This window comes from Nicotiana sylvestris, chromosome 3, assembly GCF_000393655.2.
Source record: "Nicotiana sylvestris chromosome 3, ASM39365v2, whole genome shotgun sequence".
NCBI classification, from domain to species: Eukaryota; Viridiplantae; Streptophyta; class Magnoliopsida; order Solanales; family Solanaceae; genus Nicotiana; species Nicotiana sylvestris.
Genome location: NC_091059.1, coordinates 78832201 through 78844955, shown reverse-complemented (window position 1 = coordinate 78844955; position 12755 = coordinate 78832201). Strand labels below are relative to the sequence as shown.

At 37.0% G+C, this 12755-nt stretch overlaps 2 protein-coding genes across 2 annotated transcripts; one reads left to right on the top strand and one right to left on the bottom strand.

Moving 5' to 3' along the window:
• Window positions 1-609: 609 nt before the first annotated feature.
• Window positions 610-2966, top strand: LOC104237443 (uncharacterized). The gene is made up of 7 exons (XM_070169324.1): window positions 610-1179; window positions 1270-1400; window positions 1508-2153; window positions 2267-2306; window positions 2355-2422; window positions 2508-2612; window positions 2724-2966. The coding sequence occupies exons 1-7, from the start codon at window positions 610-612 to the stop codon at window positions 2964-2966; spliced, it is 1803 nt and encodes a 600-aa protein (XP_070025425.1).
• Window positions 2967-6295: 3329 nt separating this feature from the next.
• LOC104237441 (disease resistance protein Roq1-like) lies at window positions 6296-10705 on the bottom strand. The gene is made up of 5 exons (XM_009791596.2): window positions 10526-10705; window positions 10259-10330; window positions 9804-10100; window positions 7066-8541; window positions 6296-6946 (listed from the first exon to the last, which is right to left on the bottom strand). The coding sequence occupies exons 1-5, from the start codon at window positions 10703-10705 to the stop codon at window positions 6362-6364; spliced, it is 2610 nt and encodes an 869-aa protein (XP_009789898.2). The 3' UTR covers window positions 6296-6361.
• Between the last annotated feature and the right edge of the window lie 2050 nt (window positions 10706-12755).

The following is a 12755-nucleotide window of genomic DNA, read 5'->3' as shown; positions in this document are numbered from 1 at the left end:
ACAGATGAGTCATTATATGGTTCTGATGAGGATATTGTTGGAGAGACAAGTGACCTAGAACCTGAAGTTGTTGTTGCTAGATAGGCTAAAGTGAATGCAAAGAGTAGTAAATTAAGATCTTCTGAAGTTAATACTGATGAGATACCTAGTGGACCTGTAGGTATAGACCCTGGTTTTAAAGACATGTATAAAGATAGGGGACCCAAATATGCTGGAAAGTTGGGAGGGGATGAGCAATATCTGGACAGTTCAGATCCAGGTAGTGAGGATACAGATGATGAAGTAGATAAAGAAGATGTGGTGCATAATCCTCAACCAAGAAGATACAGCAGTAGGGTATAATTTCATCCTGCTTGTAAGAAAATTTGTTTCCAGTTGGAAATGGTGTTTGAAAATGTGAACAGTTCAGATCTGCTTCGCAAGATTATGCTGTACAAAGAAGAGTTCAAATTAAGTTGAGGCCTAATGAACATCATAGGGTTAGGGCAAAATGTGTGAACTCAACAAGATGTAGATGGCATATTTTGGGAAGTTTGGAAGGATACACAGGGAATTTCATTGTCAAGAGCTACTATCCTGTTCATAAGTGTTTTTGAGCAACCAAACAAGATGGCTAATACAGCATGGGTAGCTAAACATTTCAAGGACAACATTATCAACCAACCTGACATTAAGCTTAGGAAGTTGCAGGAATTGATTAGGATAAAGTATGGTGTATATGTGGGAAAATCCATATGTGCTAGAGCTAAACATCAGGTCATGGGTCAGTATCTTGGTGATTACAAGAAGGAGTTTGCTAGAATATATGATTATGCTGACATGTTGAGATCTACAAATCGTGGCAGCACTGTTGTTGTGAAGACCTCCAAGGAGACAATACCTGGTAAGGAGGTGTTTGTGGGTATCTATATTTGTCTACATGCTTGCAAAGTTGGTTGGTTAGAAGGGTGTAGAAATGTTATTGGCTTTGATGGAGCATTTCTGAAGGGTGTGTGTAAGGGTGAGCTACTATCATGCATTGGTAAAGATGGTAACAACCAAATGTATCCTATTGCCTGGGCAGTGGTGGAAAAGGAGACAAAGCACACATGGTCATGGTTTTTTAGGTGCCTGATGCATTATCTGCAGCTCACTGAATCCCAAGGTGAGGGGTTGACCATCATTTCTGATATGCAGAAGGTATATACTACACCCCTGTTCTTCCTTTAATTACTTGGATACTTTATATATGTTTCTGATATTCTAATTATTATTTTTTTGTTGCTTAAGGGACTTGTTGCATCTGTTTCTGAGTTATTACCAAATGCTGAGCACAGAATGTGTGCAAGACACATATGGAGCAATTGGAAACAAAAGTGGAAAGGAGAGGAAAGAAGGAAGAAGTTTTGGGCATGTGCAAGGTCTTCATTTGAAGCATATTTAAGGCTAAGATAGATGAGCTGGCAGAATTAGGTGATAGTAAGATCATTGAGGAATTGCTGAGATACCCAAAACAATATCGGTGTAGAGCATTCTTCAAAGATTGGAGTAAATATGATTCTGTGGAGAACAACATGAGTGAGACCTTTAACAGTTGGATCTTGTCTGCTAGGCACAAGTCTTTCATAACCATGTTAGAAGAGATTAGAGTGAAGGTGATGGAGAGGATGACTACCATGAGAGAATTTGCAACAAGGTGGATTTCTGATGTATCTCCTATGGCAATGGGGTACATAGAGGAACAATCTCAATATGCTGTTAAGCATGAATTTAAATGGAATGGGGATACTGGGTATGAGATACAACATGGGGTTTACAAACATATTGTTGACTTCTCCAACATTACATGCACATGTAGATCATGGCAGCTCAAAGGAATACCATGTTCCCATCCAATATCTGCAATGTTTTTTAAGAGATTTGAGCCTGCTGACTATGTAACCCACTGGTACAAGAAAAAAACATACCTGAAGGCTTTTAGTTGTTACATACAACCAGTAACCAACATGGAGATGTGGCCATCAACACAGAATCCAACTGTTGAGCCTCCTGTGATTACCAAGATGCCTGGTAGACCTAAGAAAAACAGAAAAAGAGCTCAAGATGAACCTAAGAAGAAGTTTGGTAAGAGATCAAGGAAAGGGACACCAATGAAATGCTCTAATTGTAAGACAGTAGGCCATAACAAGAAGGGGTGTCTTATCCTAGTAATGTATTCAATTTGTGTCTGATTGTGTCTTGTACTTTGGTTGTTTCTATATCTCATTTTTTATTTTGGAAATTTCAGAAAGGACAAGGATCTGGAACAACAGGAACCAGTAATGCTGGTGCTACTCAACCATCACAGGCTGCTCAAACAACAACTCAATAATCAGGTCCTACAAGTGATTCTGGAACTGCTAGGGCCAGAAATACTCAACCATCAGCTATTGCAAGTGCATCTGTAAGTGTTCATTTTAGTTAATTTAGTTAATCTGTATTAGGACCAAAATTTTTAAATTACAAGATAGTACTTTATCTTACACCAGGATACTGAAAGTATGAGATCAAGAACTTCTGAGGATATTATAGTTAGTGTTAGAGGAAGGCAAGAGGTAGTGGACTACGAGGAAGACCAAGAACAACTGGATTTGGTATATTGTTTAGTGATATAGGAACAATGATAGAAAGGGTAAGATCATTAAGGATTTGAATTTTTATTTATATATTAGTTGTTTGGGGTACTAATTTGGCTTCCTATGCAGTGTGGAGCAAGAGATAGAGTACATTCTGCTCCTACAAAAGTAGTGGATGTTGGGCAGACCAATATCGATCTTGGATACAGTGCACCTGGACTAAGGTGGCAAGGAAGAAATGCTATATCACAAAGGCAACTTCAACAACAGTTGAGGAGAAGACAAACTCAAGCAAGCCTTAGCCAACCTCAAGTCTATTCTTCATCTCAGCCAAGCCAGTCTCCATGTCCAAACTTGAGCCAATCTCAGTAAAACATCAACCAATCTCAACCTTGAAGCTGATTGAATGTTTGTTTTTGTGATAACTTAAGTTTGTTAGTTGCGGAACTTAATTTGTAGGTTAACTTAAGTCTGTTTAACTATGACTTTTCTTTTGGAACAATGTTTAAACTATTTCTGCTACTAGACAGCAATTCAGTGCTAATTTTGTCAACCAAGAAGGCTGATCGAACTTGGTTATTTATATATGTGTGCTTTTTTATGTTAAAATTGCTTTTCATTTTACAAAAAATATATCATTCATTCTATCATTATCACTGTCATTATCATTGTACATAGGGTTATGAAGTTAGTGCTAACTACACTAAGAAGAAAATTACAATTATTAGTGCTACTACAACAACTAAAGTTGCAATGATCTTCACCCTCTTCCGACGTTGTAGTCGATCTCTCTCTTTAATTCTTGATAACAGCCCTGAAATCACCTGTTTATAGTGATCTGGAAGAGGTGGGTCAAACCACCTAAAAAATTACAAGAATTTGCTCGACCATAGTTTGAGCACCCATAAAACCTTCTTCCTGGATTTGTTGGCTTCCAAGTGATGCAAATATGAGCTTCAACTCCACAATGACAAAATACAGGACTTTGATTCATTATCACAATCTGGAAAAAGAAAAAAAATTAAAGAAAGCTTCAGATTTTAAGAAATAGGCGAAATGAAGCTTCAAATGCATATAAAAGAGGGATAATGTGTATCCAATTGAAAGAATAAGACCCCACTTAAATAGGACCTATTTTTGACCGTTGGGCGTTGGGAAGGCGGTCTCTTACGCTCCTAAAAGTCGTGACATTCACGCAGCGGGCTGACTAGGACCAACTAACGCCACATGGGATGGGTCAACGGTCAATTGTGTTTATTAGTTATAGGTTTCAGGAGTTTGAGTGTTTAAATGGAAAAGACAAAAGTTTATATATCGACTTTTAAAAGCCCTACAAGTTTAAGTGGCCAGGAATCCATTTCGCCTATTTCAAAACCATATTTTGTTTCATTCTATTCCATTTATATGGTGAAAACTACCGATTCTTATGCATTTACTTAGTTAATTTAATCATTCAATCATATCTTTTGATAGTTATCATTTCCAAATTTATTAATCTCAAGAACTCAATCACGAGCATGAAATCACTATGAAATAACCAATTTTATTATTTATTTTTAGATATTGGAGCCATTGGTTAAGGACACATTATTTGTGGTAGATTTAGAAAGCTTTCAAGTTAATATGTGAGTGGGGAAAAGCTTTCTGAGTCCATAATTTTTGTATTGCACCAAGATAATATTTGTCTGACTATTATTAATATCCCCTTTCTTTTTAATATTTTATACTTAGTACCTATCAAAAGATTTTATAAATAGAATTTCCCTAATAGATGGGTTGTTCATTAAGGGATAACTACTGCCAGAGACGGATCCGAAATTTTAAACTTATGGGTTTTTATAACAATCTCAAGTTAATCTACACGATAGCTAGACCAATGAACTAGGTTCCAAACTAAATATTCTTATACTTTTAATGAATTTTTTAGTACAAATACATGTCTATGCAAAATTTACTCGGTACACGGGAACCGTACCATTTGCTCTAGATCCGCCCCTGACTACTGCTCCCTTCGTTTAAAAATATTGACACTATTTTCTTATTAGTCCCTTTTAATACGATTAGCACATTCCTATATTCCTTTAATGAAAATCTTGTATAATCAGACAAACAATATGACTTATTTAAGATCACAAATTTTAAAAGTTTTATAGCCACACAAATGTTAGGGCGCATATAAGATCACAAGTTTCTAAAGTATTTATTTATTTATTTATTAAACTGTATGCCAAGTCAAACTAAGCCTAAGAAATTAAAATAGACGAACTATGTAGATATAATAGTATTCACCTATTTTCTATGAAGTTAATTTCATATTTTAGCCATCGCTTAAAAGAAATATTCTAACTCTATTATATTGGTCCATACACCTTTCAAAATATGACCGATTACTTCCAACATTTTGATAAGTTAAATATTTTTGGTGTTTGTAATGCTATTTACAAAAAAATGATTTTTCATCTTTGTAGATTCGGACAATATCTAATCTTTTTGACCTGGACAAATAATTCATCGTAACGATGAATCATTGATTATTCACAAAAACTATATTTTATTACTTATGTATATTTATTTATTCAAATGTTTGTTTTTATAATATTGCTATTATTACAAAAATCATATAATATGACTTGGCATATACATGCAACGCCCGTAACGAGAGACTAGTAAAAGATAAAAGCATAGAAGAATTAATTAAATGTAAATAGTCAATAGATAATAAAGAAAAAATAGTGTGGTCTCCAATTAAATGCATGAGATGGAAAAAATATTAATGTGCTTAAGGCTAGGATCTAACTCCCATCGCTTGGAAGACAAACCAGAACCTTTCCCAGCGACATCCAACACCATTTTGATGAGTTGGGTGCCACTTAATTCTATTTGGCAGCGTTGTTTGTATGTATACATATAGTTACAAAACTTCGGCGATGGCGTGCCACCCCCTCCCTCCTTAATAGATCCGCCCCTGAGCGGAACAGTAGGAGGAATAACGGAGTTCTTACCATGAATGGCTTGATCCGACATTTCCAGCAGATCCTTGGCTGGCTCTAAAATGAGCCTTGACAAACAAGTTCTACGAAAAAAGTGTAGGGTCGGTTGCAGTGAGCTTCTTCTAAGAAAACTCGAAAGAGCATCAACCCAAAAAAACAAAAAACAAAATCAATAAAGTGAACATTCAATTTCATTGAAAACCAATTCAGCTGAAGGTCACTTGCAGAATTTACACGAGACAATCATATAAAAGTTGGAAGAATTTAAGAGAAAATTCAGTAATTTTTCAAGGAAAAATTGTGAAAATCACATAAACATTATAATAATGGCAGTCAACAACTGAAGAACATCTCTCTTAACAAAAAAAATGTAGGTGTACGAAGCATCCCTCGTTTATGTAGGGTCTGGGGAAGGGCCACACCACAAGGGGGTGTAGTGTAGGTAGTCTACCCTGATGTAAGCAGCAGTGGCTGATTCCACGGCTTGAACCCATGACTTAACATCTCTCTTAATTATGTGAAATATGCAAAGGGTAATTATTAGCACTTTCAGATAGCTCACTTGCACAATAGCTAGATTGATAGTAAAAGATTCTACTAAATGGAAGTAGTTCTTTGAGATACACAAATTCTATAAAATGAAATAATAAAATAAAAAATTAAACTGAAAAAGGACCTGCATTCTTGCGGAGTAAATCCCCTGCCATTCTTATGTATTCTTTTTCTATCTTTTGTCACCTGAAAAGAGCTACAGAATTTGAGGACAAGATCAAGCTTCTATCTGTTTGTGAGCATTTCGTACGTAATACTGCCACCAGCTTCATCTTTATACACCAAATTAAACCCCCATTGTTTTCCACGATGGAGGATGTCCCCTGGACCCAAACAGGCTTCAAATATCCCATAGTCATTTGGGTTCTTTGCCTGTATATTTGATGTGTGACAGAGACTGTTTAATGGCAAAAATGCAAAGCACATATTAGGGACAGCAGTAGCACGACGTACCACATTCATGGAAAATGAACAGACTTTCTTGAGCTCTTCAGTCCGCATTCCTTTATGTCGGGGAGTTAGTTTTGCTGTAATCTCAATGGTATCTCTCTCATAAAAGTCATAACTCGGTTCCTCATACTCTTTCCAATAACTGGAATCATAATTGTAATGATGCATGCTCCCCTCAAATTCAACATCGTAGCTACGTGCAGAATGATAAAAGCAGCAGCCACAGCATATAGCGAATCCCAAAAAATTTTGGGTGTACCAATGTTCAGGAAGATTGACTGACATCGTTGTGGCACTTCTATCTTGCCATCTGAACCATTCTGGAATTCGTGTTCCATGTATAACAATCTTAAGAACTTCCTGCAAACCAGAAGAGACAGATATATCATTCCATGTGCCATAGTTTTTAGCACATATCTAATGTTTCTGCTGCCTTTTTCTCTTTTTGGTTTCATAAAGCATAAGATTTAGAGAGAGACCTCACGCTTAGCCGTCGAAAGATATGAAAAGGGAATAAGCTGCAACATATCATCCATTTGTTGCTTCTGACTGTTCTCCAGCAGTTCTGACACATCTGACCATATTGAGTCTAACCATCGATAGAAATTTTGGTACTCAATATTTGTGACTGCTATTAAATTCAACTCCTTGCATTTAATTACTAAATCTTCCATGCTTCTCAAGGCCAAGTGTTCATCTACATATAGCTCCTTGATGCTTGGGGGAAGCTCTGGCAATGCTTCAAGCCTCTGGCAAAATGTTATGTCAAGGTATTCAAGGCAAAAAAGTTGATTCATCGTTTCAGGCAATTTACAAAAACCATTTCCACTAAGATTTAACTTCACCACAGAGCCTAAGCTTCCAAGACTTCCAAAAACATCATCAGGTAAATTGAGCATTGATAATGAATATTGGACTTTTGGTCCAATCACAAACTTTTTCCTGAATGATAAGACCTCAAGTTTATTTAATCGTGCAACCGAAGATGGCAGTCTTAAAATATCAGTACCATCTGCAAGTAATTCCTCCAAATGTTCCAAGTGACCCAAATTTTCTGGTAAATACTCCAGACCCGAGCAGTAAGAGATGCGCAGAATCCTTAAACTTTTCAACATCCAAATGTTGTGGGGGAGACTGCTAATACAACTACACCAATTCATATCAATAATCCTAAGCAAGCCAAGATGTTCATAAATTGTGGGCTGCTCCAATGTCAGAAGGAGCTGAAGTCCATGTCCTGACAAATGATTTATGGCATTGGGAATTCCAGGCAAGTTTTTAAGTTTTCTGCAGTCTAACAGCTTTAGACTTGTAAGACTTTTCAGTCTCCATATGCTGCTTGAGAGACTCGAAATAGTTTTGCAATTACAGATTTCAAGGAAATTTAGTGAGGTGAGGTTTCCTATAGAGGTGGGAAGCTCCTTAATAGAAACTAATTTTATGATGAGTTCACGGGTACAATTGCTATTCCAGTGAATTTCTGGTAAACTCCCCAGTTTCTCACATTCACTAATCTTCAGATTTCTGAATCTCCAAATACTACTTGGGAGACTTACAAGTTGGTTGCAGGAATGCAATTGTAGGTTTTCTACGGAACTGAGATGCTCAATTGATGCCGGCAGTTCTCTTATCCCAGTTGAAGTGAGGTCGAGTTTCTTCAAGTGGTTCATGTTCCTTTCCACCTCCGGGAACATTTTCAAGTTAAAGCAATAATTGAGATCAAGAACTTCAAGACATTCTGATTGAATAATTGCTGGAAGTCTCTCAAGTGATCTGCAATAATCCATAGTTAACAAAATAAGCTTCTTGAGAAACCCAACAGATGGATGGACTTCCACCAATGCATCACAAGAGCTCAGGATCAACCTTTCCAAATTTGTGATCATCCTAAAATCTGGGGTTTGTATCAATTTGTCGCAATAACTGAGATCAAGAGTCGTCAAAAATGCTAACCTCTGTACCATAGAAGAAAGAAAATTGTTAAGCACATGTTTTCACAATGTATGCATTTATGTCCATCAAAATTGCAACTGTCTATCTGTTAAGTATCTGACTAAGTGGAAAAAGAGATAAATTATCAAAGACGAGAGATCCGAAATGAAAAAAAATAAAAGGGGGAGATTGACACATATACTCCATTCATTCAGAAATTCTCCCTTTATTTGTTCTAATACGACAAGTATATGAATGGTTCCTTTTGTCTGTCACTTATTTCAAGCAACTCATCTGATAGAACAATTCTTCGATTTTCTAAAGACGTGAAGCTTTAGAACTAGAATTCAAAGAAAAGGAACACTCCAAACCATCCAGCTATAAGTTTGCTGCATGACTAAAGGAGCATATGTCTCTCTGTTTTTTTCCTTATATTCTTTATAAAGTAAATATTTTACTGAAAGTAAAAGAAACCATACACAAGATATTTATCACTGAAACATATAAGAGAAGAAGCCTTTCCAAAGAGCATCCGATCCTCTGTACAAGTTGGAATTCTGTATGTACCCGTAACAAGAACTTAAAACCAAAAGCTTGAGTACGGATGAACACTTTTCAATTATAAGATATAATCATTTTCTAACTTTATGATCAGAAACCTTGCATTACCTCCAAATTTTTGAGCATCAAAAACATTTTCTTCCGACTTAAGATCTTCTGGTGACCCACAATTGACTAGCCTGAAAAGCCAAACTAACTATTTTTTACCTTAATAATCAATTAGCCCAACAAAAGGTTATTCGATTTCCTCTCTAGATGCCAAATTATTTATTTCAATCTTCTAAATTAAAATAGACTTGTTATAACTTCAATAGAAGCAAAATTAACATTATTAGATAAAACATGCAGTAACTATTCATCAATTAAAGATAATAACTTTGAATTTCTCTGAGCATATGTTCCGTCTGCATCCATACGTGATTTCATGAAGTTTTGCAGTCAAATATTAATTAAGTGATTGTTCTAACTTTAGCTGTAAGTCTACCGGTAAGAGACGTCAAAGTTTGAAACTTCTTTCAGGATTTATGCAGTCAGTTTTTTGTGCATTTTTATGCTAGAGAATTAAAATTGCAGTCCAGATCAAGAACAATACTTTGAACATCAGCTACTTCAAAAGTTCTGCATTAGTTTCTATCTTACCAAAGCACATATTGTATATCATGTAGACATGAGTGAGGACTGAAATTTGAAATCAAAGGAAGCAACTTGATGGTGGCAACCGTACCTTTGCTCCATTCCAGAGTTTGATGATAGAACTACCCTTCATAGTAAGATATACGAGCTTTGCTGGTTCAAAATTTGATGGCAATGAGTTTGAAGAATAATTACGCCATTCAAGCCAAAGCAGACTGTTAGGAAGATAGGCAACAGGCTCATCAAACCCTCTGTTGTAATATTCTTTCACAAGTATCCTCAGCCTCCTCGTCTTTTTGAGAGCTTCAGCGCTGTACATATATTCCAACTCACCCTCTTCAAACTGTTCAGGCTCTGTGAGTAACAAGCCTTCAATTGCTTCTTTCCTCTGCAGACAAATAAAAAAATATCCTCACAGAAAATAAAATTATACTAAGCACATATAAGTATGCTGCATAGACTAATTTTTTTCACTATATACATACAGACTGACATAATTCTGGGAAATGCATGTATGACCATCTTCGGAGTGAGTATGGCAGTTACATGAAATGTAGTAAGACATTTATCTACACATGTAAGTAAGGCATTTATCTGTTTCCAATCACCTCCCTGTGACTATAAACCATTCCAATTCAATCATCTTATAACTCTTACACTGCATATAGTCCATCTCAAATGAGATTTTTTTTCTCGTCTCCTCTCTAAACGAAAGTTGAATTTAGGCCCTATTTAATGAAAAAAATGTCAAAGATAACGAAACAATCAATACCCTAATAAGAAGGCTTGTTTCTTCCACCCTATAAAAGCTACCGAGGTTCCATCCCAGTTGTTCACTATGAAACTGGGAGTTCCAGAGGGATCACTAATAATGAACTGACATATTTCATCCAGAGGCGTGGAAGAGGCGGCAAATGTTGATTCAGAACACTTTAAAGGTTTCCCAGGGCTCACGACTTCCCTTTTTCTAGGATTAAGTAAAAAGTCTAGCATAACATTTTTGTTTCAAAAATTGGATCCACTAGAATATGCATACAGAATATATTATGAGAAAAAGTTATTGATTCCAGACCTGACCCTCTATTGTCTGTTAGGGGATATTGATTGGACATTATACCATAGCTTACTTAGTCTTCCCTTGGAATTGACTTCTCTAAAAATTACATATGCAACTGGCACTGCTTGGTGTCACGACCCCAAACCGGACCCGGTCGTGATGACGCCTCTCGTGAAGACAAGGCCAGCCGACACAATTCTCAAATCAACCATTTTTCAATAAAAGTTGTTTTTATACTATTTATAAACCGATAATCTCATAATGAACATCAAAAAGAAAAGTGCGGAATAATTACACAAGGCCGGCATCGGGGTGTCACGAGTCATGAGCATCTACCAAGGTCTGAATATAACAAGGGTCTAAAATTGTACTAAATACAGTAATAAAAATGAGAGGAAGGAAGCAGTGCTGCGAACGTCGTACAGCCACCTTGCTAACTTTGATGACTCCGCGTCTGAGCAATCAACACCCGCTACCGGGTTCTGAAATGTCTGAATCTGCACACGAGGTGCAGGGAGTAATGTGAGTACTCCAACCCAGTAAGTAATAAGAGTAAATAAAGACTGAGCAGTAGGAAACAATGAATCCACATTTATGATAACTCAATAAGCACAACAAGCTTGCAAATCCGAAGACGAGTCAATCGTCTCATTTTAAAATCTAGCTTTTGGTAAAAATCATTTGAAAATGCTTTCCACCAGTTCCATTAGGGGTTCGATACCATTTATAATAAAAGAGATGAAAACCATAATAGGCCCCTCGGGCAAAACCTAGTTCGTATACAACCCCTCGGGCAAAAACAGAAATTTGTACCCATTTCATAACTTAAAAACTTCAGTTTGAATGAAAGATTATTTAAAACGTTTGTTCAACATTTTCAATAGATGCTCGATCTAAAGATGAGTGAACGTAGTAATTCAATCCACATATTCGATAAAAACTCACTTTAAGGAGGAGTGAAAAACAGTAAGTTCATAACCAGGCCCCTCAGGCAAAGCATCACTCATGTACCTGTATATATATATATAGCCCCTCGGGTAAGCCTCTCAGTCACTCATAACTCTTACCAATCAGCGCTCACACTCAGCACTCACACTCAATAGGTACCATATAATAACCGTTGCGGTGTGCAGCCCGATCCATATGTCGCTGTAGCGTGCAGCCCGATCCATATATATAGTCGACTGCGCTCACTGAGGGTGTGCAGACTCCGGAGGGGCTCCTACAGCCCAAGCACTATATCGCTGCGGCGTGCAGCCCGATCCAACATATCGCTACAGCGTGCAGCCCGATCCATATATATATATATATATATTGTTGCGGTGTGCAGTCCGATCCATAAATATATAATCCTCACAATCAGGCCATCGGCCTCTCTCAGTCATTAACCTCACAATCAGACTCTCGGTCTTTCTCAGTCATCGACCTCACGATCACTTGGACCATCAGTAAAACAGGGAACTCAATCCAAACAGTTTTCACATTTTTAAGAAATAAAGTGATAAAACCAGATTTAAACGATAAACAGGTAAAACATGATTGGGGATATGCTTTCAAAACAAATAGAATGAGGAAAATTAGTGAAAGTGCCCCTAAGGGTCTCAGTAGGTCGGCACAAGGCCCCAAACATGGCAGACAGCCCAAAATATAATATAAATCTCTAGAACATGGAATATCATAAGATTTCAAATAAAATACGCGATTTAACAGTCGTACGGGACGGATCAAGTCACAATCCCCAACGGTGCACAACTCCACGCTCGTCATCTAGCGTGTGCGTCACCTCAAAGTAACACTACGATGTGTAATCCGGGGTTTCAAACTCTTAGGACAGTATTTACAATCATTACTTACCTCGATCCGGTCCAAACTCTAGCCCGCGATGCCTTTGCCTTCACTAATCGACCTCCGGATGCTCCAAATCTAGTCACAATCAGTACATAACTATTAAAATATGCAAAGGGAACAAAGCCCACTCGAAAATAT

Coding starts and splice junctions, on each gene's coding strand:
- LOC104237443 (XM_070169324.1), top strand. CDS start 610: ATGGCTAATACAGCATGGGTAGCTAAACATTTCAAGGACAACATTATC. Junction 2,154..2,266: donor AATGCTCTAATTGTAAGACA/GTAGGCCATAAC, acceptor TGGAAATTTCAG/AAAGGACAAGGATCTGGAAC. Junction 2,307..2,354: donor AACAGGAACCAGTAATGCTG/GTGCTACTCAAC, acceptor CTCAATAATCAG/GTCCTACAAGTGATTCTGGA.
- LOC104237441 (XM_009791596.2), bottom strand. CDS start 10,705: ATGCTAGACTTTTTACTTAATCCTAGAAAAAGGGAAGTCGTGAGCCCT. Junction 10,331..10,525: donor ACAACTGGGATGGAACCTCG/GTAGCTTTTATA, acceptor AATGGTTTATAG/TCACAGGGAGGTGATTGGAA. Junction 10,101..10,258: donor AATGTCTTACTACATTTCAT/GTAACTGCCATA, acceptor ATTTGTCTGCAG/AGGAAAGAAGCAATTGAAGG.